General features: G+C 37.9%; 2 protein-coding genes across 2 annotated transcripts in view; both read right to left on the bottom strand.

Annotated features, from left to right (window-relative positions):
- Positions 1-28000, bottom strand: part of SPPL3 (signal peptide peptidase like 3) — a 140564-nt gene that overhangs the window by 27937 nt on the left and 84627 nt on the right. Inside the window, exon 2 of the mRNA XM_026515024.4 lies at positions 17912-17989. Coding sequence (XP_026370809.1) covers positions 17912-17989 — 78 coding nt within the window. The remainder of the gene's footprint in view (positions 1-17911; positions 17990-28000) is intronic.
- Positions 968-7875, bottom strand: LOC113267056 (thymosin beta-4-like). Its single transcript, XM_048221521.2, has one exon. The coding sequence runs from the start codon at positions 1193-1195 to the stop codon at positions 1067-1069; it is 129 nt and encodes a 42-aa protein (XP_048077478.1). The 5' UTR covers positions 1196-7875; the 3' UTR covers positions 968-1066.

Here is a 28000-nt window from a genome sequence, read left to right as displayed (position 1 = left end):
TTATACTTATCAATATTGTTACCATTTCTGGTGATCTTTATTCCTTTGTGTACATCCAGATTTCCAGCAGTACCATTTTTAATTTGCTTGAAGTACTTCCTTTCACATTTCTTATAGGGCAAAGCGGTTTTGTGTATCTGAAAACATTTATTTTGCCTTCATTTTTGAAACATTGTTTGCCAGTGTCTTCTCACTTAGATTATTTTCAGTGAGAAATCTGGTGTTCATCCTCATCTTTGGGCCTCTCTATTTAACATGTTCTTCTGCCCACCCCCACCCACCCCTGGCTCCTTTTTGGATTTTCTATGACTGCTTTTGAGTGCCCTGGAGTAGTTTTCTTCATGTTTTGTGTGCTATGGGTTTAAGTTTCTTAGATCTGTGGGTTATAGTTTTCTTCAAGTTTGGAAAAATTTTGGCCATCAATTCTTCAAGGATTTTTCTTTCCTTCCCTTTCTTCTCTTTTGCATAGACTTCCCATGTATTAGCCCCTTGGGGGCTATTTTTTGATGTTCATGGGTCAAAGATACTCTTTCCACTAAGAACATTTTTTCCCTCTTTATTTCATTTTGGATATTTTCTGTCACTGTACCTTCAAGTTCACTAATCCTTTCTTCTGTAATGTCTAATTGCTGTTAATCCCATCCAGTGTACTTTTTTCAGGTTTCGAAACTTTTTATTTACATGTTTTAAAAATTGTGCATTCCAATAATTAAAATAATTTGAACAAAAAAAAAATAACACACTGATTGATTAAACAGCATTTTACAGCCTGCAGGACACCTTAGAACCGCTTGGATTTTCCTCTAGATTTCACTGTTGTCCCACCCAGCTTCTTCCTTCAGCAGCACGCAAGTTCTTTTCCTTTTCTGCAGGCCAGACAGGCAGATGAGAGAGGTGTATGACCTTTGTTGTCAGTAGTCCTCAATTCTTTGATGTGAAAAGGGGCAGCAGTCATTTAAACTTGCTCCAAACTCTGCATGTTGTAAAGTTAAACAGCTAGAAGCAGTAAAATAAATACGCAATGCTTGTGGAATGTACAGCGCATATACTGGCAGTACGTGCCTCATTACCATTTGCCTGCTTGCTTCTTCGGTTGTTTCTTTTGAGGGTAGTAATTTTTCTCTTGCGTTTCTATCTTCTTCAATTTTGACTTACTGAATTTCTCAATCTCAGCCATATCGGGTTTGTGAGACATGGTTACAGAGGAAGCAGAGTGAGGTGCCTGAGCAAGCAGTGTCTGGTTGCCACTCAGTGGCTGCCACTGAGGGCCTATTCAGTGTATTTTTGATCTCAGATGTTGTTGTTTTCACCTTCAAAGGCTTGATTTTGGGTATTTTAGAATATCTTCCATGTAGCTACCTAACTTTTTGTATAGATGGAATATAATTTATAATATCAGTTTTGATATACTTATCTGCTAATTCCAACGTAAGTGTCAGTTCTGGGTTGGTTTTGATTGATTATTCTCCTGAACATTGGTCATATTTTCCTTCTTTGCTGCCTGGTCATCTCTGCTTGTATGCCAGACATTGTTTTACTTCATCTCAATATTTTTATATTCCTATTGGCTATCTTATATTTTTATATTCCCACAAATCTTCTTGAGCTTTGTTCTGGGGTGCTGCTAGTTACTTAGACATAGTATGTGTTCGGGTATTGCTTTTACAATTTATTAGGCAGTGCTCAATTTAGAGTAATTACTCTCTACCAACTGAGGCAAGACCTTTCTGAATACTCTACCCAATGACACGTGAGTCATAAGGTTTTCCAATCTGGCTGATGGGAGTGGGTACTCTTCTAATCCTTTCACATTCTTTCCTTGGCTTTAGGTAATTTCCTCACATGCATGCACTGATCAATCAATACTCTGATGAATGCTCAAGGGGTGCACCTGCAGATCTCTGGGGTTTTCTGTCTTTAAAGCGCTTTTGTCTTTCATACTCTGTCCTATTAATTCTGGCTGCCTCAAGCTTCCTGGACTCTCAGCTCTGACTCCTTGAGGCGAGGGATGTTTATCCCTGCACCATTACCTAGAAACTGTCTTTAATGTTTTCCCTTTTTCTTAAATTTATTTTTGACTAGTAAAAATTGTACATATTTATGGTATACAACATGATGTTTTGATATATGTATACACTGTGAAATGACTACCACAATAAAACTAACATGTTGCCTCCCATAATTACCTCTTTTTCTCATGGTCGGACACCTGAGATCTACTCTCTAAGCAAATTTTAAGTAAAGAAACACATTAACTATAGTCACCACAATGTATATTAGGTCTCCAGAACTTATTCATCTTATACCTGAAAGTTTGTACACTTTGCTCAATCTCTCCCCTTTCTCCTAACCCTCCAGCCTCTGGTATTACTATTCTACTCTCTGTTACTATCAATTCAATTTTTGGGGGGGTGAATGGGGCACAGAGGACTATCTTAAGAAAGCTAGAAAAATAGTTTACCATCTCTCAGGATTACTGTCCTCTGTTGTCTGATGAACAGTGTTCCTGAAAATCATTTTTTCAGGTGAGATGGTAAATCTAGTTCCTGTTACTCCATCTTGGCTGGAAGCAGAAGTGCTTCTAGGTAGTTCTTTTAAATATTCAGGTCCAAACTGAGCAGATTTTGAAGTGAAGGAGAGGTCTCCTTTCATTTCTTATTCATACTGTTTATAAGTCCTTGGGGGGTACTGGAACACTGTTGTTATCCCTCTCTTTAGGAGAACAGAGGATGCTATCCTGGAGAGGTCAGAATTCTTCCTGGAAGGGACTCTTTTTTTTTTTTTTTTTTTTTAAAGATTTTATTTATTTATTTGACAGAGACAGAGACAGCCAGCGAGAGAGGGAACACAAGCAGAGGGAGCGGGAGAGGAAGAAGCAGGCTCATAGCGGAGGAGCCTGATGTGGGGCTCGATCCCAGAACGCTGGGATCACGCCCTGAGCCGAAGGCAGACGCTCAACCGCTGTGCCACCCAGGCGCCCCCCTGGAAGGGACTCTTAACTAAACTATGAGGCTCAGGTCCTATTCATAACACTCTTCACTTCATAGTCTCCTATTCTTAGGACTCCAAATCTGCTAGATCCAAGAAATGTGACCCTTACTACAATAGCTTGACTCTGCTGTTTGGCTTCATGTTGTATCAACCACTGTCTAAAACTCCCTTATCTGTTACTGGTCCTGGAGAAGGCTACAACTGGTTATGTCTTCAGTTAGAATTAGTGACCTGCCCAGAAAAGCCTTTGGTGTATTGATATTCTGGTCCCCTATAAACTTGGCTAATTAGTTGTTCAACAAACTGTTGCACTGGAAGGGCTGCCCTAACGGCTGACAGATTCTCCAAAGGATGGGTATTTATACAGATTTATACAGATGTGGTAGACACCCTTTAAAACATGGATAACACTATTTTTTTTTTTTAAGATTTTATTTATTTATTTGACAGAGAGAGAGACAGCCAGCGAGAGAGAGAACACAGCAGGGGGAGTGGGAGAGGAAGAAGCAGGCTCCCAGCAGAGGAGCCTGATGTGGGGCTCGATCCCAGGACTCGAGGACCACACTCTGAGCTGAAGACAGACGCTTAACGACTGAGCCACCCAGGCGCCCCTAACACTACTCTTCTGAATATGATCAGGACTCTGATGTGTCCCCCTCCCCCCAAAAAAAGCCCTGTATTTTAGAACATTCATCTTCTCATATCTAATATTGGGGACTTCTATTTCTCCAGCAATCAGAGGAAGACACTTTAACAGAGATTAGAAAGTGTACCAGCTGTTCTCACCTCAGTCAACCCTAGTCATTACTATAGTGACTGGCTCCTGGGACAACCTCTACCCTGTCAACTCTGATTAGTTCCACAACAGACTAGACACAATGTTTTGCAAATATTTCTCAAAGACACCTGTCCTAGTTTTCAGTACACAGTTTCATTTCTATGGTTTTTAAACTTTAATTCATGTTTCTCGTGAAAGAGCTAACCATTTGTGGAGAGCTGAACTCTAAGACTGGTGATGTAATTAATGACGACCTATCTGGACCCATGGGAATATGACGACTTCTTCCCTGTGGGCATGCTTGGGAAAAGACCTGTATCAATTTAAATTGCATTTTTCAATTTCACTTATGAATGGAATAACAACAATGACGACGACAACAACATTTGTTATGCCTACTCTGCTTCTTAAAATCTTGGAGACAGCAGGGTACATTTACAGAAATTGTTAACCCACATCTCAACCACTGGGACGGGCTATTACACATTGTTAGCTTTTCCTATGCTTTCTGCTGGCCATTATATTGATGTCTGAACTGGAAAGTTCCAGTCATCTCTGGTTTGACCCTAGGCACAGCTGTTACAGAGCCTCTGTCTTAACACTGGGTAAATAAGACTGGTTGCTGAGAGTACTGTCTCAGCACAGTATCAGGGGTGATACCTAACTACAGTTCAATTTGTTATTAACTAAGGACTATTTAAGACTCTTTCCTGGCTGTTTTAAGGCAAAGACTCCCCTTCTTTTCAAATACCAGTAGGTTGTGATTAGCTTAAAATCAGTTTTATCTGTAACATTTTCTTAGAACCTAGTTTGGTAAGAGCTGTGGCAGGGACATGAAAGCTTTAGATAGACTAATGAGGTACTGAGGTGGGTGGAGTGGTAAGCAAGCATGTTATGTAATTTGAAGCTTACTTTGAATTTCTTATTGCCACAAAGCAGCATAACTAAAATCAAGCACTGCCTGATCATCAGACCACGGGTCACTACTACAAAAAACAGAAATCTGGTTAAATGAGGTCGTGGGGCCCCACATATTTGCTCAAACAGGAAGAGTCACGTATTGTAGCTTTACAAAACAAGATCAATAGACAACCTAGGTTTAGCAGATTCCGGGCCACTGTGACTGGGGTCCAGTACAGTTACCCACAGTGCACAAGTGACAGCCAACTTAAGCTGTTTAAATAAAGTCTTTGCTGCCTCCTGAGAAGAATTATGGGCCTTTATCCCTCCTTACTTGGTAATCTTTATTAACTCTACAGACTTGAAATTGCTTGGCTGAACCTAGAAGAGTTTGTTCCATCTTCATAAAAGACTATCTTTAACTACGTCCCCCCCATCCCCTGCCATCACAATCTCATTATTACTATACACTAACACACATTAATTCATCACAGTATTATCCCTAGACATTCTAGACAAACTGTATCTTGGCTATTTGCTCAACAGCAAGTCTGGGCTACTGATATCAATGTTTAAACATTCACAGGAAGACCTGAGCTGTGGCTGTTTCATCACAGACAACCACCTACCATTGCGGAAAAAGCCATCTAAATTATAGCTATTATTTGCTACTTTTAGTTGTCTAGTCATTGACTATGACTGAACAGAAAATAGTTATGGGTCAAAGCTGTAGGAGGCACACATATTTCTAATCATTGAGGCTAGCAAAGAACCTACATGAAGAACCCACTACTAAGAATCCAGGTAAAAGAGATGGTCTTCTGACTAAGCAACTGAAAACTTCCTAAGCGTTAAAATAATAGTAATAATTAACCTTTATTAAGCTTATCCTGTCAGGCGTTATGTTGGCTGCTTTACAGGAAGGATTTCGTTTGTTTCACAGAATAACTATAATTAGTAATGTTGACTGTTTTTGGAGACAGAGCATTTAAAGAGGTAATTAAATTAAAATGGGGGTGGAGAGGGTGGGCCCTAGTCCAATTTGACTGATATCTTTATAAAAGGAGGAGATTAAGACAGAGAGAGACAGTGACCCCAGGCACATGCGTACATGTGAGAGAAGACCATGTGAAAGGCACCATCTATATGTGAAGACAGCAACCTATAAACTGTGTCAGAATGAAACCAACTCTGCTGACACCTTGATCTTGGACTTCTGGCCTCCTGAAATAAATTCCTGTTTTTAAAGTTAGCTAGTCTGTGTTACTTTGTTATGGCAGTTGTAGCAAACTAATATGAAGATGCTCCATTATTATTCCTATACAGTAAAGGAAATGAAGGTTCTCACATACACCCTGCCTTGGTTATAGTATCAAACCCTTCCAAAACAAACTAAAACTTGTATTTTTTGAAAAAATATAACGATTACTAAAAAACTCAAACAGTAGAAAAGGGTACAAAATAACAGACTCCCCAAATCCCTATCTCCAGGGATATATGCATTTGGTATACAACTGCCTTTTTAAAAAATGAGGATTAATATAATATTATTTCACAAATTAATTTTTCATTGACTAGTATTCCAAGGACATCTTTTTACATCAATACATACTACTTTTTCTCATTAAAACAAAAAACTACACAGTATTTCTCCTTGAGTTAACTTGACCTGATACCATTTTTGGATGAACTGCATATATCCTGCCTTATTACAGAGAAGTATTAAAACAATCAACCTTTTATAAGCAGATGATATGGTTTTACCTTGAATTGGGAAGGGTTCACCTAACAACTGAGCCTGCCAGCTAATTAGTGTAAGAAAGAACAACTGATCAATGTTCTTCAAATTTAAATTAGTGAATAAGTGAAAATCCTAAGTGTGCCTTTTGGGGTCACTTTGATGTACCTTTCACGAGTAATATATCACAGGCACTAACTACATGAGGAAGTGGTTTAATGTTCTCTGAGTGCTTTAATATGATTTTATTTTGGGTGAAGTGGAAATCTGGTTGTATTTGCTCTAAATTTTTTCAGACTAAAACTAATTCAGCTGCAAGAAACAGAACTTTAGGAAATCAACTACTCATGTCTTTATGTACTGGACTGGATTATAAAGGATTTTCTGAGGAAGTCCTAGGTCTGTGGGAATTTCCACTGCCTGCCCAGTACAAGGGGAAATATGGGCTTATCATTAGGCCTTTTTAGATTCCTAAGTTCTGATGAAAATACAAATGTGCTCTGAGCACTGTTAAGACAAAGAGGTCTGTATTCAGCTGGCAACAGAATACATGTCTGGACTGCTGCCAACATTTATCAAGAGATCAATATTCAGGAATAATCACCTGAAGAACGAACAACCCATTCATTTCTCTAGATATTCTAAAATACAAGGTTAGACCAGAGTAAGCCAGCAGTCCGGACCACAACTTTCTGCTGCTGGCTGTGTGCCTCTAATTTTGGCAAAATTACTTTTGCTGAAATGTATTTCATGAAATGACCTTCACTATCTGATTTTGAAGGGTACTGTAATTCATTTAACAAACATTTGAATGCTTATTATGAAATGCTATGAAACTCAAAGTTGTATCCTCTTTTTGAGGATCTTGGGGATAAAGGTCTGTCTGATCTGAAGACCAACAACAGTTCTAATTCACCTGAACTGTGTTCGTTTTATTCAAGGGCACTATAAAGTTTTTAATTCCTTTTTTTCTTCTGAAACTTGGCTGCTAGAAAGCTTACTGTGCTATTTGTGGACCACCAGTAGTAAAGGTATTGGCCAATATGGTTTGCATTTTTAGAATTATTTTTGGCTCTCTGTCTCCACCCATATTTTTTCTTTCCTTGGCCCCAATTTACCTTATCTCATCACAAGCTGGAAAACTCCAGCAAATGGTCTGAAATCCTTTTGAATAGGGCAGAGCAGAAATAAACAATTGCAGGAAGCAAAATGGAGCTAAGAACAAATTTACTGAGTTAAACTTGTTCATTCATTTGAATTCTGGTAATGTAGTACACTGTGAGTACTGGAGAAGAGAGGCAAATTGGAATTTTTTATCTTAATATTTTATTTTAAGAATACCATGTTTTTTGATCATTCTAATATTAGGAGCAGGTGCGATGAAGAGGGGAATTCACTTGGTCAAGGTAAACACTACATGGTTGAATTGGATTTAAGCTAAATGTATGCTCCTAGAAAATTCAGTGGTTTTTTTTTTTTAATAAATGGAGCATTTTTTATTTTTTTAAAAATTTTATTTATTTATTTGACAGAGAGAGACAGCCAGCGAGAGAGGAAACACAAGCAGGAGGAGTGGGAGAGGAGGAAGCAGGCTCCCAGCAGAGAAGCCCGATGTGGGGCTCGATCCCAGAACCCTGGGATCACTCACGCCCTGAGCTGAAGTCAGACACTTAACGACAGAGCCACCCAGGCACCCCACAAATGGGACATTTTAAAAATAGTTGAAGAGGGGCACCTGAGTGGCACAGCGGTTAAGCGTCTGCCTTCGGCTCAGGGCGTGATCCCGGCGTGATGGGATCGAGCCCCACATCAGGCTCCTCCGCTGGGAGCCTGCTTCTTCCTCTCCCACTCCCCCTGTGTTCCCTCTCTCGCTGGCTGTCTCTGTCTCTGTCGAATAAATAAATAAAATCTTTAAAAAAAAAAAAGTTGAAGAAACTTAAATATATCAAGGAACTTGTCCATATACATTACAATGTACATTCCCTAATAAATTCAGATTTCTGTATATGATGTTTTCTGAAGGTGGGACAGGTTATGAGGTGGCAACGAGCAGTTCAAAAGATAACACGTCGCACACCGCACCACTGTGTGATCAACACACGTCATGACACTGTGGACCACGATGGAATTTGTTTCTATTAACCTGTTTCTATTAACTTGACTTTACAATGATACACATTTAGCGTGAAGGGCAACACAATCATAGAGAGTGCATTTCTTATACTCTCTGCAGTCTCATTAACTTGATGACACTGTCTTCCTAGAGCAGGTTTGGGTATAAGCAAGTAAACTGCCTTTGCCATTAAAGAAAGCACAGGTAAGTGCTTGTCTTAAAAAAGGTAGCAGTTACCCTACAGTTACAGAAGTTCCGTTCTTCCTTCATATAGCAACTTTATAAATGGATTATAAATATATATTAAATAATTATCTATCTTTCTACTTAGAAAGACAGGATATAAAGTATATCTTCCTTTTGTTTTGTTTTAGATCTATTTCAAATCTGTTATTTTTTTTGTCTCTGATTCCTGACGGGACAGAATTCAAGTATCTTGTCAGTAATGAGCTGTGGTTGGAAGTTTGTTCTCTCTGCTTCTGTTAATGCTCTTCTATAGTTTGTCAAACTCTTCGGGGGACATACTGATTTATGAGTAATTATGCTGTTTTTTTCTGAGCAACTGGAAAGACCAAGGAGAGACAGGTGTCAGTTTAAATAATGTAGGAAACCCAGCAAAGCTCAGCTAAGGGGTGGCAAACATACGGGTTCCTAAATCGAGGGTTTGCTTTGGCGTTTAGAATCCAGTCTTACACGGCATAGTTCTTCCTTCTATGTGCTTAAATACATGAAAGCCTGGTGAGAAATAACTCGTACAGTTCACAAATCTTTTATCCTGTATTTTATGATATTCCCCATGTTTTCATGGCTTTGAATAAATAACGTGATAATTTAAATGAGCAAATAATATATTCTTATGGTCTCAGAGGAGATATGAACATATTTGACCGGGTAGCTGGGGCGGGGGAGCAATACAAACAGCTCTATTCAAGTTCAGGAACATTTTTTGTGCATGTCCTAAATGGAGGGTGCCATGAAAAGTGAATCATGGAAGCTAATGGAGAAAATTTCAGAAGTAGGTGGTGGTAAACCATCAAGGACAGCTCAAGAATAAAGACTGGAGGGGCGCCTGGTAGGCTCAACTGGTTATTCATCTGCCTTTGGCTCAGGTCATGATCCCAGGGTCCTGGGATAAAGCCTCGCATTGGGCTCCCTGCTCTGCCGGATTCTGCTTCTCCCTCTCCCTCTGCCTCTGCCTCTGCCCCTCCCCACTACTTGTGGTTGCACGCGCTCTCTCTCTCTAGCATGCTCTCTCTAAAATAAATAAAATCTTTTTTTAAAAAAAAGAGTAAGACTGGAGGGGAAATTTTTCTTTTTAGCAAAAGGGAAAAACTCTGAGAACTTCAGGAGAGTTTCAAATAGATTTGTCAAGGGTAAACAGCGTATCAATGAATGGGCCTTGAAAATGCTACCAGCAATTAAGAACTAACGACTTAGAAAGTCAGGAAAGAGTCTGGCCAAAGTGTGTCACACAGGCTACTTGAACAGGCTCGGCTGTTGGGTCCCCATCCTAAGCCTAATGAAGCAATCTTTCCCAGGTGATTTTTATGCACAATAAGGCCTGAAGACCACTGCTGAAGAAAAAAATTCACCAAAAGAGGCTTATAAGAAAGCTTCTCATTCCTGCTGAGTTACTACCAGATCAATTTATTTGGTTCAGATTTGAAATTTTGTTATTGTTCTCAACAGCCAGCAGTATGGAATCCCAGTTCCATCACTTATTACGCTTGACTACTTAACATTTCTGGGCCCAGTTTCCTCATTTGTAAAATGAGACTAACAATATCTATCTTGTTGAATTAATATAAGGATTAAATGAGACTTTATGTAAAGCACTTAGCGTCATACCTGTCACATAAATGCTCAGTAAAATATTAGCTGTTTTCTTCATCTTCATCACATTTTTTAATTCAGTCAATGTCACAGTAAAAAGATTATAACAGCCAACAAAAATCATACATCTCCACACAACTCTCTCACAGTTAAGTAACAGAAGTCAACTCACAATTAAAAAGCATCTCAACTGTAGAAAACCCAAATGGTAGGAGTCAGATAGCATGTAGACTAGGAAGCATCATTCAGAACCCACAGGGTATCCAACTGGCAATGCCTCAATGATGAACTCTGTAAATATTTTCATCAAGGAATCTATGTCCAAATAAGTCACAAGCCAGTTCCTCATCCAGCTATCCCATGTTTATGTGAAAGCAAGAATTAAGGAAATTACTTTGCTACTAGTTTTACCTCACTGCTACGAGTTTTACCTACTTCAATTTTCACTTCTGTTATCACAAAGAGATATTTTTGAGAAGAGGCATTATAAAACCCCTACATGATCCTAGGTCAATGAGTAAAAAGAATCTACCCTAGGCCAACGTGTAAAAAGAATCTATCAGGTTGAACTACATAAAACTGCCAGTATTTGGCAAGTTTTGACCTACCAAAGCACTAATTGCAATATTGGTTGTTTACTAAATACTCAGAAAAAGATGTGAAACTTTATTGTAAAAATATATTTGGTTAAGCACTACTAAAATATACTTACAACTCCCTCTGGAAAGCTTAAAGAGAGAGTGCTACAAGTCAGAATAAATGACACTAGTATCATTATAAATCAGAGTAATACTCCTAATTAATCCAATAACAATTTTCCAGACAGGGGTCTACAGAGATTAAGTTTCTTGCCCCAAATTAAACAGTGGGAAGAGAAACAGAACCATCAGCAGTCTCTTGACGAATCGTATCTGCTTTGTAAATATCATGTTTCCATGAAAAGTCTGCTTCTTTGATAGAGCTTTCCATCTCAGCAATGCCATCATCACTGGATCCAGTGGTTTAGGCCATAAACCTTGGAGTCTTCCTTGACTCCTCTCTCTCACACACACTATCCATTCTATCAGAAATCCTGTCCTAAATCCACTTATATTTCACTCCACCACAATTAGCCTAGTTAAAGCCATCATCATTTCTTGCCTGTACGAGGCCAACACTCTCCCAGTTTCCCTTATTTCACTTTTCCCTCTTACCCAACAAGCTATTTCTCATACAGAACCCAGAACAATCTTTCTAAAACACAAACCAGATTATGTCACTTCCTGCTCTCAACCCTCTGTTGATTTTTCCAATTGCACATGGAACATTCTTCAGGACAGATCATATGCTAGGCCATAAAACAAGTCTCAATAAATTTAAAAGGACTGAAATCATAAAAAGTATGTCTCTGACCACAATGGAATTGAATTAGGCTCTTAAAATTCCTTTCAACAGAGAGAATTTTGAAATATTCCCAAATAGTAGGAAAGTAAGCAACACACTTATAAAGAACCCATGAGTCAAAGAAAAAATCACCAGGGAAGTTAGAAAATATTTTGAATTGAATGAAATGAAATAAAACATAACAAAATTTATCGGATGCAGTTAAAGCAATGCTTAGAGAGAAATTTGCAGTTTTAATTGCCTATGTTAAAAAAGAAGAAAGGTTTCAAATCAATAACTTCAGCTTCCACCTTAAGGAACTAGGAAAAGAAGCACAAACTAAACCCAGAGCAAGCAAATGGAAGGAATAATAAAAATTAGAGTGGAGATCAATGAAATCAGAAAATGGGGCGGGGGGGGGGGGAAGAAAAACTAGTGAAACCAAAAATTGTTTCTTAGAAAAGATCAACAAAATTGGTAAGACTTCAGCCAGACTGACCAAGGAAAAAAAGACAGAAGATCCAATGACTACAATAAAAAATTAAAGAAGGAATATCACTCACTACCAATCAATAAAAATTCAATGAATTATACATGAACAATACAAACTGACGTCAACGAGATCTTTTAGAAAAGATGCACAAATCCTAGAAAGACAGATTACCAAAACCGACTCACGAAGAAATAGAAAATCCAAGCAGACTTAGAAGAAGAAATAAAACTGGTAATTAAGAGAGCTGGAATGGTTATACTAACATCAGACAACATAAGACTTTTATGACAAAAATCGTTGCTAAAGAGTGACATTTTATCTCAATCTATTAGGAAAATATAGAAATGGTAAACAAACAAAGTGAAAAGACAGACCCACCGCTTAAGAGAAACTCTTTGCAAGCATTTATCCGATAAAGGACTTGTACCCATAATATATAAAGAATTCTCAGAACAACAATAAGACGGTGATACAATTTTAAAATGGGCAAAAGATAAATAGACACTTCACTAAAGAAGACACACATATGGTAAATAAGCACAAGAAAAGATGCTGGACACATCACTAGTCACTAAGGAAATGCAAAGCAAAACCACAGTGATACCTCTTCATAGTCACCAAAACAGAATACAGTATCTATAATCAAAAGACAGATAACAACAGAAATTGGAACCCTTATACATCGCCAGTAGGAATGCAAAATGATGCAGGTGCTCTGAAAAACAGTGGCAGTTTCTCAGAATGTTAAAAATAGTTGCCATATGACCCTGCAATTCCAGTCCTAGGTATCTACTCAAGAGAAATGAAAACTTATGTTCCCACACAAACTTGTACATCAATGTTCACAACAGCCCAAATGTGGAAACAATCTGAATGTCTATCAACTGCTGCGTGGATAAACAAGATACTGGGCAATAAAAAGGAATGAAGTACTGACACATGCTACAACATGAATAAACTTTAAAAACATTATGCTAAGTGAAAGAAGCCAGTCACAAAAGGCCATGTATTGCATGATTCTACTTAAATGGAAATTTCCAGAATACGCAAATCTATATAGAGACAGAAAATAGAATAGTGGTTGCCTAGAGCAAGGGAAAGGGCAAAGGGGAATGACTGCTAATGGGTTCCATGTTTCCTTTGGGATGATAAAATTGTTCTAAAATTGGTGATAGTTGCACAATTTTGTAAATATATTAAACCCACTGAATTGTGCACTTTACACAGGAGAATTTTATACTATGTATATCTCAATAAAGCTGTTAAAAAAAACAACTCCTACTAATACTTAAAAAAAAAAAAAAAAGTGGGATGCCTGGGTGGCTCAAGTCAGTTAAGCATCTGCCTTCAGCTCAGGTCGTGATCCCAGGGTCCTGGGATGGAGCCCCGCATCGGGCTCCCTGCTCAGTGGAGAGCCTTCTTGTCCTCTCCCTCTGCCACTCCCCTCCTTGTCTCTCTCTCACTGTCTCTGTCAAATAAAGAAATAAATAAAATCTTAGGAAAAAAAAAAAAGGTAAAGAAAAGAAAAAGAAAAAGGAATAAAGTAGTGAACCAAGTAGGAAAAAAACAAAACCAAAAAAAAGCTTCCCACAAAGGAAAGCCTGGCTTTACACAGGTAAACTCTAAAAAATATTTAAAGAAGAAATAATTCTAACACAATCTTTTCAGGAAAATAAAAGAGGAGAAAACACTTCCCAACTCATTCAATGAGGCCAATATTATCCAGGTACCAAAGTCATGAGAAGACAGATCACAAGAAAACTACAGACCAATATCCCTCATGAATACAGACACAAAAATCCTTAACAAAATATGAGCAACATTTAAAAGGGCTATATACCATGAGTTAAGATTAACCCCAGGAATACAAAGTTGGTTCAACATTAAAAAATTAATATAACATATTAATAGAACAATGGATAAAAGCCACATGACTATCTCAATAAATGCATGAAAATACATGACAAAATCCATTCATGATAAAAACTCTCCACAAACTACAAACAGGAGGAAATTTCCTCACTGATAAAGGGCACTTATGAAAAACCTACAGCTAACATTGTACTTAATGGTGAACAATTAAATGCTTTCCCCTTAAGATTAGGAACAAGGCAAAGAAGGATGCGTGCTCTTATCACTTTCTATTCAACGCTGTACTGGAAGTTCTATCCTATACAATAAGGGGGGGAAAGGAGGAGGAGGAAAAATTAAAGGCATTCAGATTTGAAAAGAAGAAACAAAACTGTCTTTATTTGCAGACCACATTATCTTGTGTGGAGAAAAACCTAAGGAGTCCGTATACAAAAAACTATTAGCACAATAAACGAGTTCATCAAAGCCACAGCATACGAGATCAATGTACAAAAATCAATTGCAGTTCTACATACTTAGCAATGAGAAATCCAAAAATGACACCAAGGAAAAAATTCCATCAAAAACTACATCCAAAAAGAACGAAATACTTAGGCATACCAAAAAGAATGACATACTTACAAAGGAAGTGCAAGCCCTGTACACCGAAAATTACAAAACATTACTAAGAAAAAGTAAAGATCTAAGTAAACGGAGAGACATTCCAGGTCCCTGAACTAGAAGACTCAATTATTATTAAGAGAGCGGTTCTTCCCAAACTGATCTGCAGATCCACAATACCTACAAAATTCCATAATTTTTTTTTTGTAGAAAATGACCAGTTAAATCGAAATTTACGTGCAAATTCAAAAGATCCACGGTAGCCAAAATTCTGAAAAAGTACTAAGTTGTAAAGACTTGCACGACTGGATTTCAACACTTACTATAAAAGCTATGGCAATGAAGACACTGTGGTATTGGCCTAAGGAGAGACATATGGACCAAAGAACAGAAATCGGCATCCGGAGATAAATCCTACATTTACGGTCAACTGTGTTTTCACAGTGGCGCCAAGGCAATTTGATGGGGTAACGGATAGACTTTTTAATAAATGGTGCTGGGACAACTGGGACAGCCCCGTTCATAAGATGAATTTACATTTCACTTCATGCCACACAGAAAAATTAACTCACAATGAATTATGGACTTGAAAACTTTTTAAAGAGAACATGAGAAACTCTCTGTGCCCGTAGATTAGGAAACGACTTTTCACCAAAAACATGATCCATGAAACAAAAGGCTGGTAAGGTGGACTTTATCAAAATTAAAGATGCTTATACTATGCAAGACAGTATTAAGAAGATGAAAAGGCAGAGACTAGGAGAAGACATGTGCAAATCCTAGGACTGAGAAAGAACTTGTATCTAGAATATTTGAAGAAATGTTACAACTCAGTAAAACAAAAACAACCCAATTTTAAAATGGCCAAAGATCTGAATAGACATTTCACCAAAGAAGAAAAACATATGGCCAACAAGCACATGAAAAGATGCTCAAAATCTTTTCAACATTCTAATCTGCGTTATTAGGGAAATGCAATCAAAGCCAAAACGAGGTATCATTTCACATCCCAGTACTAAAATGGCTGTAATAAAAGAACAATAACATGTGCTAAAAAAAAGCTCAAACCTGCTACTGACCTGTATAATTAAAAACAGTTAAAAATAGTAAATTTTATATATTTTATCACAATAAAAATTTTTTTTACAGCCCTAATACTTAAAAAAAAAAAAAAAAGTAGTGAACAAAGTAGGAAAAAATGAAAATGATCTTCCCACAAAGAAACGCCCAGGTTTAGATGGTATCACTGGTGAGTTCTATCATATACATAAAAAAGAAATAACACAATTTTGCATAACCTCTCCCAGGAAACAGAAGAAAACACTTCCAGACTTATTCAGTGAGGTCAATTTAAATGCCTTAAAGTATAAAAGACATAAGATATTGGACCAGAAGTATTAAGAACTGAGTCCAATCCAGAGTTTGTTACCAACTAGTTGCATAGTCTTTGTCAAGTTACTTCACCTTGCTGGGCTTCAGTTCCTTTGTTTGTAAAATAAGAGAGTTGACCAGAGAAATCCTTTCCATTTATATGATATAATTTTATGGTACATTTATTACCTAAAATTTTGTTTAAAATTTGCCCAGTCGTATAATTGGTACAACTTTTCTGGAAAACAACATGGCAATACGTATGCAGTAAGAGCCAGTTCACACTCTCTGACAAAGTTTTTCAACTTCTAGATATTTGTCTTAAGGAAATAATTTAACCAGCCAAAGAACACATAAGAAGATGGTCACTTTGGGGCGCCTGGGTGGCACAGCGGTTTGGCGTCTGCCTTCAGCTCAGGGCGTGATCCCAGCGATCTGAGATCGAGCCCCACATCAGGCTCTTCTGCTATAAGCCTGCTTCTTCCCCTCCCACTCCCCCTGCTTGTGTTCCCTCTCGCTGTCTATCTCTCTGTCGAATAAATAAATAAAATCTTAAAAAAAAAAAAAGAAGAAGAAGAAGATGCTCACTTTAACAAACCCCATGTCCAACAACAGTGGAGTAAGACAGTAACATAAAGAAATATACAATTACTAAAAATTAGTATGAAGATTATGGAAAATATTTGTTGTTAGGTAAAAATAATCAGAATACAAATGATTTAAATATGAAAATGTACACAGTATATAAATTATACACCAAAAAAAAGCATTTCTACTAATGAAAGTGGTATCAGAATTTTGAGTCTATAAGGTTTAAATTACAAAATAGTTTTTGAAATGCTGATACATTATATACTCAGAGAAAAAAATCAGAAACTTGTCCAAAGTACAGATATGAAATATCGAGATTATGTTGATAAGATTCTAAATTACTCTAGCTTGATTAATGCTTCCTAAGAGTGAGTATGAACCTAGGGCCTTCAGTAGAAATCTCAATGATTAAAACTTTTATCAGCTGATACTAGAATTATCAACAGTATTTTACTTGTCCTACCCAGTGTTGAGGTAAAGCCTAGAAGTCTGATTTTATCAAGTACTCATTCAAATACAGCTATAATACTGGGCAGTTCAAAATCCTTATACCTGATCATTTCATTTATCACTGTCAACCACTTCCAAGTTCTCACTTTAAAATTTCTCAGGCAGCCTTCATTTGTAAATATATAATCCACAAAACATCTGAGTTATACACCATTAAGGTTCCTCTCTCTTAAGGACAGAAAAGAAGCGAGCATCTAGCTTCTGGATTTTCCTTTGTATTCCATTCCTATGGCTGCCTGGCAGAACAGGGATTTCAAGAAGATCCAGTCTCAGCATTGCCAAGGTCAGTGGAGAGAATACTTGGTGAATGATCATGGGCACAATCCCAGTAATAGCAGGTTGAACCATAAGAAATAATTTCTGTATGTCAAAAGAGTAGACCATTGATAACTGCATATGGCTCAACCAATGTCAATGCGTCTGTATTAAGGAAAACTTTCTGTCCCCTTTCAACTCTTTAAAACCACTATCAAGGATTCTCTCCTTGATCTTTTCAATGAATATACTTATGTGAGTCATTATCTCCAAAACCAGAATTAAAGCAATTTTAAATTTTAATTTTTAAGCAATTTTTACATGTTTGCATTAAAATGAAGTGCTTTAACAGCAGCCAACCAAAGAATAAATATCAGAATTATCCCACTCTAACTCAATTCTTGTTAGTCAAGTTCCTCTTCACAAAGCATTAAGTTTTCACATTTTCAGAGCAATGCTTCTTCCACTTCCAACTGAAATCCATCCATATTGAGAGCAACTCACCTGAAACTACCATAGACTATAAGTAGAATGGAAATCAGAAATGTAGACACTTGACTGGAATCCACCAGGGAATAGGCCCTAGAGAAATAAGAGGGGGAAAAAAAATTAGATCAGATGCCAGAAATCCTCATGGAGTTCTGGTGGAGTTCTATCCCACTAAGTTTCATTATTGTCTTTAAGTTAAAAAAAAAAAAAGAGTGTAAATTAGCATGCACAAAACAGCATAATTAAAATAATTCTGCTAATTTAACATATAAAGAATATGTTGTGTAGGTTCACAGCTATTATTAGTTAACACTCTAAGGATGTTAAATGGTATCAAAGTGAAAATCCCACCTCTGTACACCACATATGCCTACAATATCCACTCCCAATTCAAGAAGTACCAAAATATCTACCATCACTGTGCCAAAGATTAAAAAGTCTCAGTGATTAAACTGTTATCAGTTTACACCTGAACTGTCAATAGTATTTTACTGCTTTTCCTCAGTCATGAGATGAAGCCTGTACCTCTCTCCTGAACTCCATTTCCATTTTTATAATTGCCCACTGGTTCTCCCCATCTGGGAGTCCTACAGGAGTTCTTCCAAGACAACGAGGTCCCAAATTAAAGTCAGTATCCTTCCCTTCATGTACCTGATCCTTTCAAGGAATGGAATCACGATTCCTTCAGTTCAAAGCTAGAAGTCGGCTGCATCTCTGATACCCTCTTCTCTTACTTCACACATATAACGACAGTCAGCAAGTCCTGCAAATGCCACATGCCCAACTATCCCACTTCTCTAAATCCTACTGGCAAATTCTTTAGCTCCCTTCTATGGCTTGACCAACAGAAATCTTGTGTGTAAGTCTGTCCCCAGGAGTTAACCCTTCACACTAATCATTCTTGTTCGGGATTTTCCTAAAACAAATTTCTCTTCATTTCTTCATTCAGCAAATATTTAAGGATGCCTCTGTGCCAGGCACTCTGCTAACAACTGCGGATACAATAACAAACAAGACTGTCTTGATCCCTCACTGAATGTTCTAAAGGAATAAAAAATTAAGCTCCATTCTTTCCAAAGGAATAAAAACGGAAAGCTAACACAAGCAAGTGAATCTAATCATGGAAAATGTTGTAAATGGGAGAGAGACGAGTACAGGGTCCTCTGAGAATATATACTAGGTGGATCCTATCAAGGAATTGGGCGGGGGGGGGGGGGCTTCCTTAGGGGAATAGATGAATGAGGGAGATACAAGACACAATAATGGACTTGGTGATTGTTTATGGGAACTAAGAGAGCATTCCCAGCTTTCTGCTGAGCAGCTGGTCGATGGCTGGCTGTACCACTAAGCAAAAAAGGCAACATATGGAAGCAGATTCCTTGTATGTTGGGTTTTGGATTGTTGAGGAGACAGGTGGACATGTGGATCTAGAGCTCAGAAGCAGCTCTAAGCCAAAGATATATATTGGGAGCTCATCACTTTCAACATGGTAATTGAAACCATAGGTGTGCATGAGACTGCCTCGCAGCAGTGAGAAGAGGACCCAGGAAGAAAGCCTGAGAAACTTCTAAAATATAAAGGTCAGGAAGAAGGAGAAGCTGCAAAACAAACAGACACACCCCCCAAAATGAAAGAGAAAGAGGAAGAAAACCCAAAAAACCCAGGAGAGCAGGGGGTGATGAGAGTGTCTCACAGAGGCAGCAAGATCAGATGGTGCCTGATTTAAACCCTTGCTCTACCACTTACCAGGAGTTACTCAACCTAAGTTCAGCTTCTTCACCTATAAAATGCAAATAATGGCACCTACCTTAAATAGATATTAAACAATCAAATGAGGGGTGCGTGTCGGTTAAGTGTCTGCCTTCAGCTCAGGTCATGATCCCAGGGTCCTGGAATAGAGCCTCACATGGGGCTCCCTGCTCCGCTGGGAGCCTGCTTCTCCCTCTCCCCCTCCCCCTCCCCCTGCTTGTGCTCCCGCAAGAGCACACTCTCTCTCTCTGTGTCAAATAAGTACAATCTTTTAAAAGAAATCAAATGAGACAATTCCTATAATGAGCTGAATGCAGTAAGTACTCAATTAACAATCACTGTTAGTATTAACAGGGAGAGGTCACCCGTGCAGAGATAGTAAGATAAAAACTGAAGTGTCCACTGGATTTATTTACCATTTAAGTCACCTGTGATCTTAAGAACACTTTAAGGCGTGGTGGTGATGGGGGTCAGGTTGGAACTGGCTGAGAAGTTAGATTTAGGCAGATGGAGACCGACGTATTCATGAAAGGCACAAGGAAGGAAACAGCAGTGGGAGAGGAATGTAAGGGTAAGGGAGGCCTGCAAAAATTTTGTTTTAAAGATGTACTTATTTGAGAGAGAGACACACACACCGAATGCACATGCAGGGGGAAGGAGGAGCAGAGGGAGAGAGAGTGTCAGGCAGACTGTGCTGAGCGTGGAGCCCCATTCGGGGGTCGATCCCATAACCCCAAGATCACAACCTGAGCCAAATTCAGATTACAATGCTTAACCAACTGCGCCACCCAGGTTCCCCAGGCCTGAATTAATTTTTCTTTCTTTCTTTCTTTCTTTCTCTTTCTTTCTTTCTTTCTTTCTTTTTCTTTCTCTCTCTCTCTTTCTCTCTTTCTTTCTCTCTTTTTTTTAAAGATAGGAGATACTCAATCTTTTGTGTATGCTGACAGGCAATTATCCCAGTGAGGAGGGAAAGACTGGTGATTACAGAGGAGGAGAAGTTTCCTTTACTCTTTCTAAAAAACAGGACACACAGCGAGATTTCATGGTAAGATTTGTGGTCTGTAGTGTCACCTTTTTGATCTTCAGTTTTTAGAGGCACATACTGAAGTAACTCTGGGTGAAATGACAGGATTTTAAGGTTTGCTTTAAAACGTCCCAGAAAAGAAAAAAAAGGTAGGGGACAGATTTTTTTTTTAAAGGCAAAATTATTTTTTTAAACATTTTATTTATTTATTTGAGAGAAGAGTAGAGCAAGCAAGCGAGAGAGAGACAGAGAGAGCAAGAGCGGGGGTGGGGGGCAGAGGGAGAAGCAGACTCCCTGCTGAGCAGGGAGCCCGATGTGGGGCTCGATCCCAGGACCCTGAGATCATGACCTGAGCTGAAGGCAGACACTCAACTGACTGCGCCACCCAGGTGCCTGTAAAGGCAAAATTATTTTTAATTATTGAAGCTAGAATGATAGGTACATGGGAATTCATTATAAAGCTGACCCTTAAACAACCTAGGGGTCAGGGATGCTGACCTCCCTTCACAGTCAAAAATCCATGTACAACTTTTGACTCCCCAGATACTTAACTATTAATAAACTGTTGACCAAAAACCTTACCAATAACATCAACAGTTGACTAATACATATTTTGTATATTACATATTATATTTTTATAATAAAGCTAGAGAAAAGGAAATATTAAGAAAATCATAAGGAAAGTACATTTACAGTCCTGTAGTGTATTTACAAAAAAAAAAAAAAAATCCACGTATAAGTGGACCTGTGCAGTTCAAACCCCTGTTATTCAAGAGTCAACTATACTCTTCTCTCTACTTTTGTGTATTTTGAAAACTTCCACAAAAAGTTAAAAAAGAAAAAAAAAACCACCTTTTTTCACAGTAATATGAAAACTGGTGAGACAGTTAAAAGTGTGAGAGGCAGATGAATACAGGAACGTCTGCTCTGGGTCATGAGTTCTGACCACAGCACCCCACAGTAGGCAACCACCCCTTCCTAAAATTTCAGTCAGCAGAGGGAATGGAGATGCAGGAGACAGGACAGCCACGCTAGCCTGTGTTCAGCAATGCAGCTGTGGCTGGCCAATGTGTCTTCTTTCAGACAGACAACGAGATGACGTAGACAGGGCTTACCCACCACAAGACTACATTTCATGTATTAGGAAAACTGATTCAAACAATTTCTCTTTATTTTAGAATTATGTTTCTTGCTTTGACTCTCGTTTTTGTACATATCTCTTCTTAAGATTCTGAAAACAAATGACCTCTGTTTAGAAGGAACATTTTCTTAAAATTAAAAACAAATTTTTGGGAAAACATCATATAATCATATGGTACAAAAATCAAAAACTATGTATATCAAAAGGTGCACAGCAGAAAGTCTCACTCCCATCTAGTTTCCCCCAGGCCTTCTTTAGATAACCACTTTTATTAGTTTCCTGTAGAGCCTTCTAGAATATATAACATAAACACATATTATTTTTCACCATTTCTTATACAAAAGGTAAGACTGTACTACCCCTACCCTCCTTTTACAATATAGCCTAGAGATCTTCCTATATATCAGTATGTGCAGATTTTCTCTTTTTAATTTTCTTTTAAGCTGCATAGTATTCTACTGTGTGGATACACTGAAAAACACAGGTTTTTTGTTTTTTTGTTTTTTTTTAAAAAACAAATCCCTTTTAGATGGACACTGGTTGTATCCAAAAATTCTCTTAACCACGCTTGTACGATAAAAAGTGTAAGTTATACCTGCAATGCACACATGAAATGACACCTCTGTGTAAAACAAAGGCCTTAAAAGTGAGACTGCTGGATCACAGAGGAAATACACATGCAATTTGATAGATATTGCCAAACTGCCCTCCAGAGACATTATATCATTTTGCATTCTCACCAGCAACGGATTAGAGTTCCTCTTTCCAAAGCCTTGTCAACAGTGTCATGTAATTTTTGAATTTTTACCAATCTGAAACATGAAAATTGGTATTTCAATATTGCTTTCATTTGCATTAATTTTCTGATGTAATTAAAATTATAAAAATTGATTAGAAGTGAGTGTACATGGCTTTTCACATGATTAAAGGATAGTAGGCATTTTAAAAAATATATACATTTTTTCCAGATTCCAGAGCTATAATAAACAAAGGCAGACTTTTTTTTTTCCTCCTTTTTTAAAGGATCTTTTCTTTTGCTGGTGTTTTACTTGGACTGGATGCCTTGGCTTTTTTATACCCTTTGTATTCTGAAGCCTATTGTCATTACTTAAAACGTAGATTAGAGTCTAAACTTCCCAAACTTAGTTATCTTAAGATCCCCTACTATTGTTTATTCCTTTTGCTACATCTCTCAAATCCGTGGAGACTCTCCAGAGACTCATCACTTAAGACTTCTAGAAGTTTGGGGTTGAACTGCTACTAAACCATCTCTTTGTGTCTTTCAAAGATCCTCTGGGCTGTGCTCTTGTCTCTGTGGCTGACCATCTTGTAGTCACTGGCTTTCTTCAGTCTTTTTCAAGGCAAGGGTTTGACCATGTGCAAAATACCTCCTAAAGAGGCTGACCAGGGCTACCAGCCAATAAGCATTACCCACCGCAGAACTAAATACTAGTTTCAGAAAATGGTTTCTTCTAGACTGAACAGTTCTATTTTTCCAATCTATACAAGAAAATCTGGAGAAGGCTGACTCCTGATATATCCATGGTATTTTATAACTTACAATAAAATTTTAAGAGGTTATTTCATTGCAAACTGTACCAAGTATCACATAATTAGAAGTTATAAATTATTTCATGGGGTTATTTGAAATGTCATATTACTTCAACTCAAATTACCATTATTTACAAAAAGCTTTTTAACACAAAGAATTACGGCTTAAAATTAATTTTAGCCAATTTGCATTTTAAAAACAGTATTGATTTTCTTTTTAAAAAATTACAAAAATGGGGGCGCCTGGGTGGCACAGCGGTTAAGCGTCTGCCTTCGGCTCAGGGCGTGATCCCGGCGTTATGGGATCGAGCCCCACGTCAGGCTCCTCTGCTATGAGCCTGCTTCTTCCTCTCCCACTCCCCCTGCTTGTGTTCCCTCTCTCACTGGCTGTCTCTATCTCTGTCTAATAAATAAATAAAATCTTAAAAAAAAAAATTACAAAAATGGGGCGCTTGGGTGGCTCAGTCGGTTAAGCGTCCGACTCTTGATCTCAGGGGTCATGATCTCAGGGTCATGAAATCGAGCCCCATGGTGGGTTCGTGCTGAACTCGTAGTCTGCTTGTTCCTCACCCTCTGCTCGCTCTCTTTCTCTCTCTCAAATAAATAAAAATATTTTTAAAAAATCACAAAATAATTCATGTTCATTGTAACAACTCAAACAATAGGTTTTTAAGAAGCAAAAGTACAACTGCCTCCTCCCTCCCGTCTCTACACTCCCATTCCCGAGGAGTAGACACTGTTTACAATTTGGTATGTGCATCCTTCTATATAAATTGTGAATGCAGAATGTATACACAGCCATAAAAACGGACACACACATATTCTTCTACAACTTACTTTTTTTGAAAATTCAACTACATACCAAGAGCTATTCTTCTCTATTGCCTTACCTTATTGGCCTTTGGGTATAAAATTAAGTCATGGAAAACCTGACAATGTAGAAAACATTCTTCTTTTTCTTTACTTTGAGAGAAATCTTCTATGTTCAATGAATACAACTTTTAATCACATACACACTATCTAAAAATTCTTATTTCTGAGCTCTTAACAATAGGATTTCCCAATGCTTCACACTTTTTCATCTCACTTGACTTTCTAAATTAGGAGGGTAGACTGTTGTTCCTAACCTCAACAGAAACAAATGGATGCCTGTGCCTGTGTTGCTCTTTTTCGTCAATTTAAGATTTAGTGAAGACAGGAACATTTCTATTGCCCTTTTTCCAAAGGCAAGCTATGGAATCCCACAGGTAAAAGATTATGTCCATATCCTGACACTGAAGAATCAAACCTGTGAAAAACATGAGGAAGCACTGCACCTTGCACTCTGGCAGATGCACTCTAACAACTCCTGTCAGGCCTGGAGGCTATCAAAAGCATTCATATTATACATAATATTACATTTCAAACATGTATAGAAATCATTTTTGGAAAATAACGTCTGCTTATAAAATGTGAACATGCTAGCACATTTTGTCACAGGCACTGAACATGTTAGAACATTCTGCTACCTCAAACAACCTGACGATGAAGTTTTTCTTTTTTCACATTTACCAGAAAACCTTCTGCCACTTATATTCCCTAAGTGTAGGGATTTCTTTGCATAGAGGCATTGTTTTATGAATCACTTAAGTTTACATCACTAGAGGTTGCCTGTGTCAAGTTTAAGTAGAAATATGTACACTTTAACAATTAAGTTTAAAAATCCCTGAGGACAGAAGGAACTATTTAGCTGATGATAAGCCTAGGATGTAGTTAGAAACACAAGTTCTCCCCCTCGCACCAGCTGTCTTATTCAACAGTCTGCTGGGTCATGTTGTATCTTAATCAATACAAAGAAATACAAAAACAGCAAAAGTAAAGACTGAATGGAACATGAGCTCAAATACCAAACTGCACTGTCTAATATGGCAGCGATTAGCACTGAAACAGCCACTAGCCACTAGCCACATGTGCTTATTTAAATTTAATTAAAAATTTGGTTCACTGGTTATACTAGTTGAATTTCAAGTGTCCAATAGCTGGTGGCTACTGTATTGAATGTCCAGCTAAAGAACATTTCCATCAAAGCAGAAAGTTCTCCTGACTGCACTGACATATACTTGTATAGGAAGATGCCCATATTTTATTTCAAAACTGGGCTTCTGGGGTTTTCCTGGTGGTAAGAGCAACATGTGACATTTTACTGAGCGCTTAATTCTCACAACCGTTCTGTGAGGTTAGGTCCTACATGTCCACAACCCCGTAGCCAAAACAATACCTTGTAAACAGATGTGTTGCAGAACTCCAAACTTTTTGGATCTTACACAGAAAACACCCTCAATGGAGTCTAGTGCAGTATCCTACAATCAAATATTAATGTTTCTGTAGTGACACATGAATAACCACACTACATAAGGTAAATAAAGATTAGAAATCACTTCACAACAGCTTAGGTCAGATTTTGCTTCCAAATGAATTATAGAAAAACTCTGGGTCTTCAGAATTTGGGGTTTGGGAATTGTAGACCTGTGTGATTATCACTATTTTGAGGTGAGGAGCCAGGTGCAGGTCTGAACATAAGCAGCCTTACTCCAGAGTCTCCCAAATTGAGTTGATCATCTGATGACAAACTTGGGAGTCAGGAAGCTCCAGTTACTTTCTATCTTTAATTATACTAACACTAGCCATGTGATCTTCCCTGGGCAAGGCTTTACATCTTTCTGGTCTCTATAAAATCCGCTTTTGGCCTAGATAAACTTGGGAGGCCCAACTAATTTTTATTTTCAAGATTCTAGGTTTTTATATTGTGTTTTTCCTCCAAAAATTAGAAGTATTACAAGAAATATCCTTTTCTGTTTGGCTGATCACTGGCATGGTATATATAGGTAAATTAGCACTGTTTTCAGGACACTGAAAACTGTTATTTACTTTTTTTTTTTTTTTTTTAGTATAGCTGACATACAACGTTACATATTTTCAGGTGTACAACATAGTGATTCACCAAGTTTATACATTATGCTATGTTCCCCACAAGCTACCATACAACTGTTACACATAACTATTATAATATCATTGCTTATATTCCTTATGCTGTGCCTTTTATTCCTGTGACTTATTAATTCCGTACCTGGTTGGTTTAATCAACCCAGGGAAAATTCTTCTCTTGGGTCGCTTTCTAAAAAAATTGGCCAGCCCTACGGTCTAACCACGGCTCTTTTGTTCCTTTGTCAAACAGACTGTTTAATAAAGGTTTTCACTGCTGATAATGATGGGAGAAGAGGGCCTCGTCCATACCTCTCTCCCCTCTTCTCTTGGTCCACAAAAAGAAGTGAAGAAAGTATCACCAGCACTTCAGAAGTATGAAGAGATCCTAGAACTTTAGTACAGAATTGGGGTCTGGGCTTTGAAGATACAATCAGAGTAGGGTAGGCAGGGAGGGAAATGTATTCCAAGGAAAAAAGGGTAGGTAGTCTGGCAATTCTAGTAAATCAAAGCCCCGCAATCTTCTTTATTTCACAGCCTCTTCCTATCCCATACTTCAAACTCTCCCAAAGCCATCAGCAGAAATGTGTCATCTCTCAAGACCTCCTAGTGAGGTGTTTTTGCCAGAGACTTGATGCACATTAAAGACAGGTACATACTCTAAACTCTGAAACAAAGGAATTCCTACTGAAATGCAAAAAGAAACTAAATACATGTATCTTAGATGTAACCAAAATCAGGTTAGCCAAATGTACTGCAGACAGACTTGGGAGACTTTGCCAAGTGATGTATTAAGCACAGGTTAGCTGTTGAGATATTTTATATGGTCACTATGAAAACCCCTAATTCTTTCACTACAGTCTCCCTTAATAGACAAAGACAAAAAGCTACCAGAAAGATCTCTCGTATACAGTAAGATTATATTCTACACCCTAAGATTTTTAGAACCATGCTGGATTTTATTTAGTAATTGCTCTCCAGTCAAACATCTATTTCTAGCTGCTTAACCAGCAAGTGCTTATAACACATATCCTGCTAAAAATCATGCCAAACTGAGACACAGAGAGTACTGTTCTATAATGTGTTCTGTGTGTCAGCCTTCCAGCTATACAATGAAAGCATTCTTATCCATCCAACAAACCAAGCAACTAATATTCCAACCCGGCACAGACAGTGCCCTAGACTAGCACTTCGCAAACTTTTTCATCTTGAAAACTATTTACATCTTGAAATGAAGACCCCTTATTGCTTTTGTTCCTGTGGGTAATAACAATTAGAAATTAAAAATGAGAAAAACTAAAAACATTTACTAACTCATTTAAATATAACAAAACCATTACATGAGCATAATTTTTTGAAAGATTTATTATTTACTTTAGAGAGAGAGAAAGAGAGAGCAGGGGGGAGGGACAGAGGGAGAGGGAGTCTCAAGCAGACTCTGTGTTGCGTTGGTGCTGAGCTCAGAGCCCAACAAGGGCTTCATCTCACGACCCAAAGATCATGACCTAAGCCAAAATCAAGACTTAGACACTTAACTAACTGCACCATCCAACTGCCCTGAGAGTAAATTTTTTTTAAAAGAGTAAGAACTATTTCCCAAAATGAAAAAGAATTTAGTGAGACAAGGGGCATTCTCTTACATTTCTGCACACCTCTTTAATGTCTGGCTTAAAAGGAA

This window comes from Ursus arctos, unplaced genomic scaffold (assembly GCF_023065955.2).
Source record: "Ursus arctos isolate Adak ecotype North America unplaced genomic scaffold, UrsArc2.0 scaffold_34, whole genome shotgun sequence".
In the NCBI taxonomy this organism is placed as follows: domain Eukaryota; kingdom Metazoa; phylum Chordata; class Mammalia; order Carnivora; family Ursidae; genus Ursus; species Ursus arctos.
The sequence above is the reverse complement of the archived record's forward strand: the minus strand, read 5'-3'. Positions and strand labels throughout refer to the sequence as shown.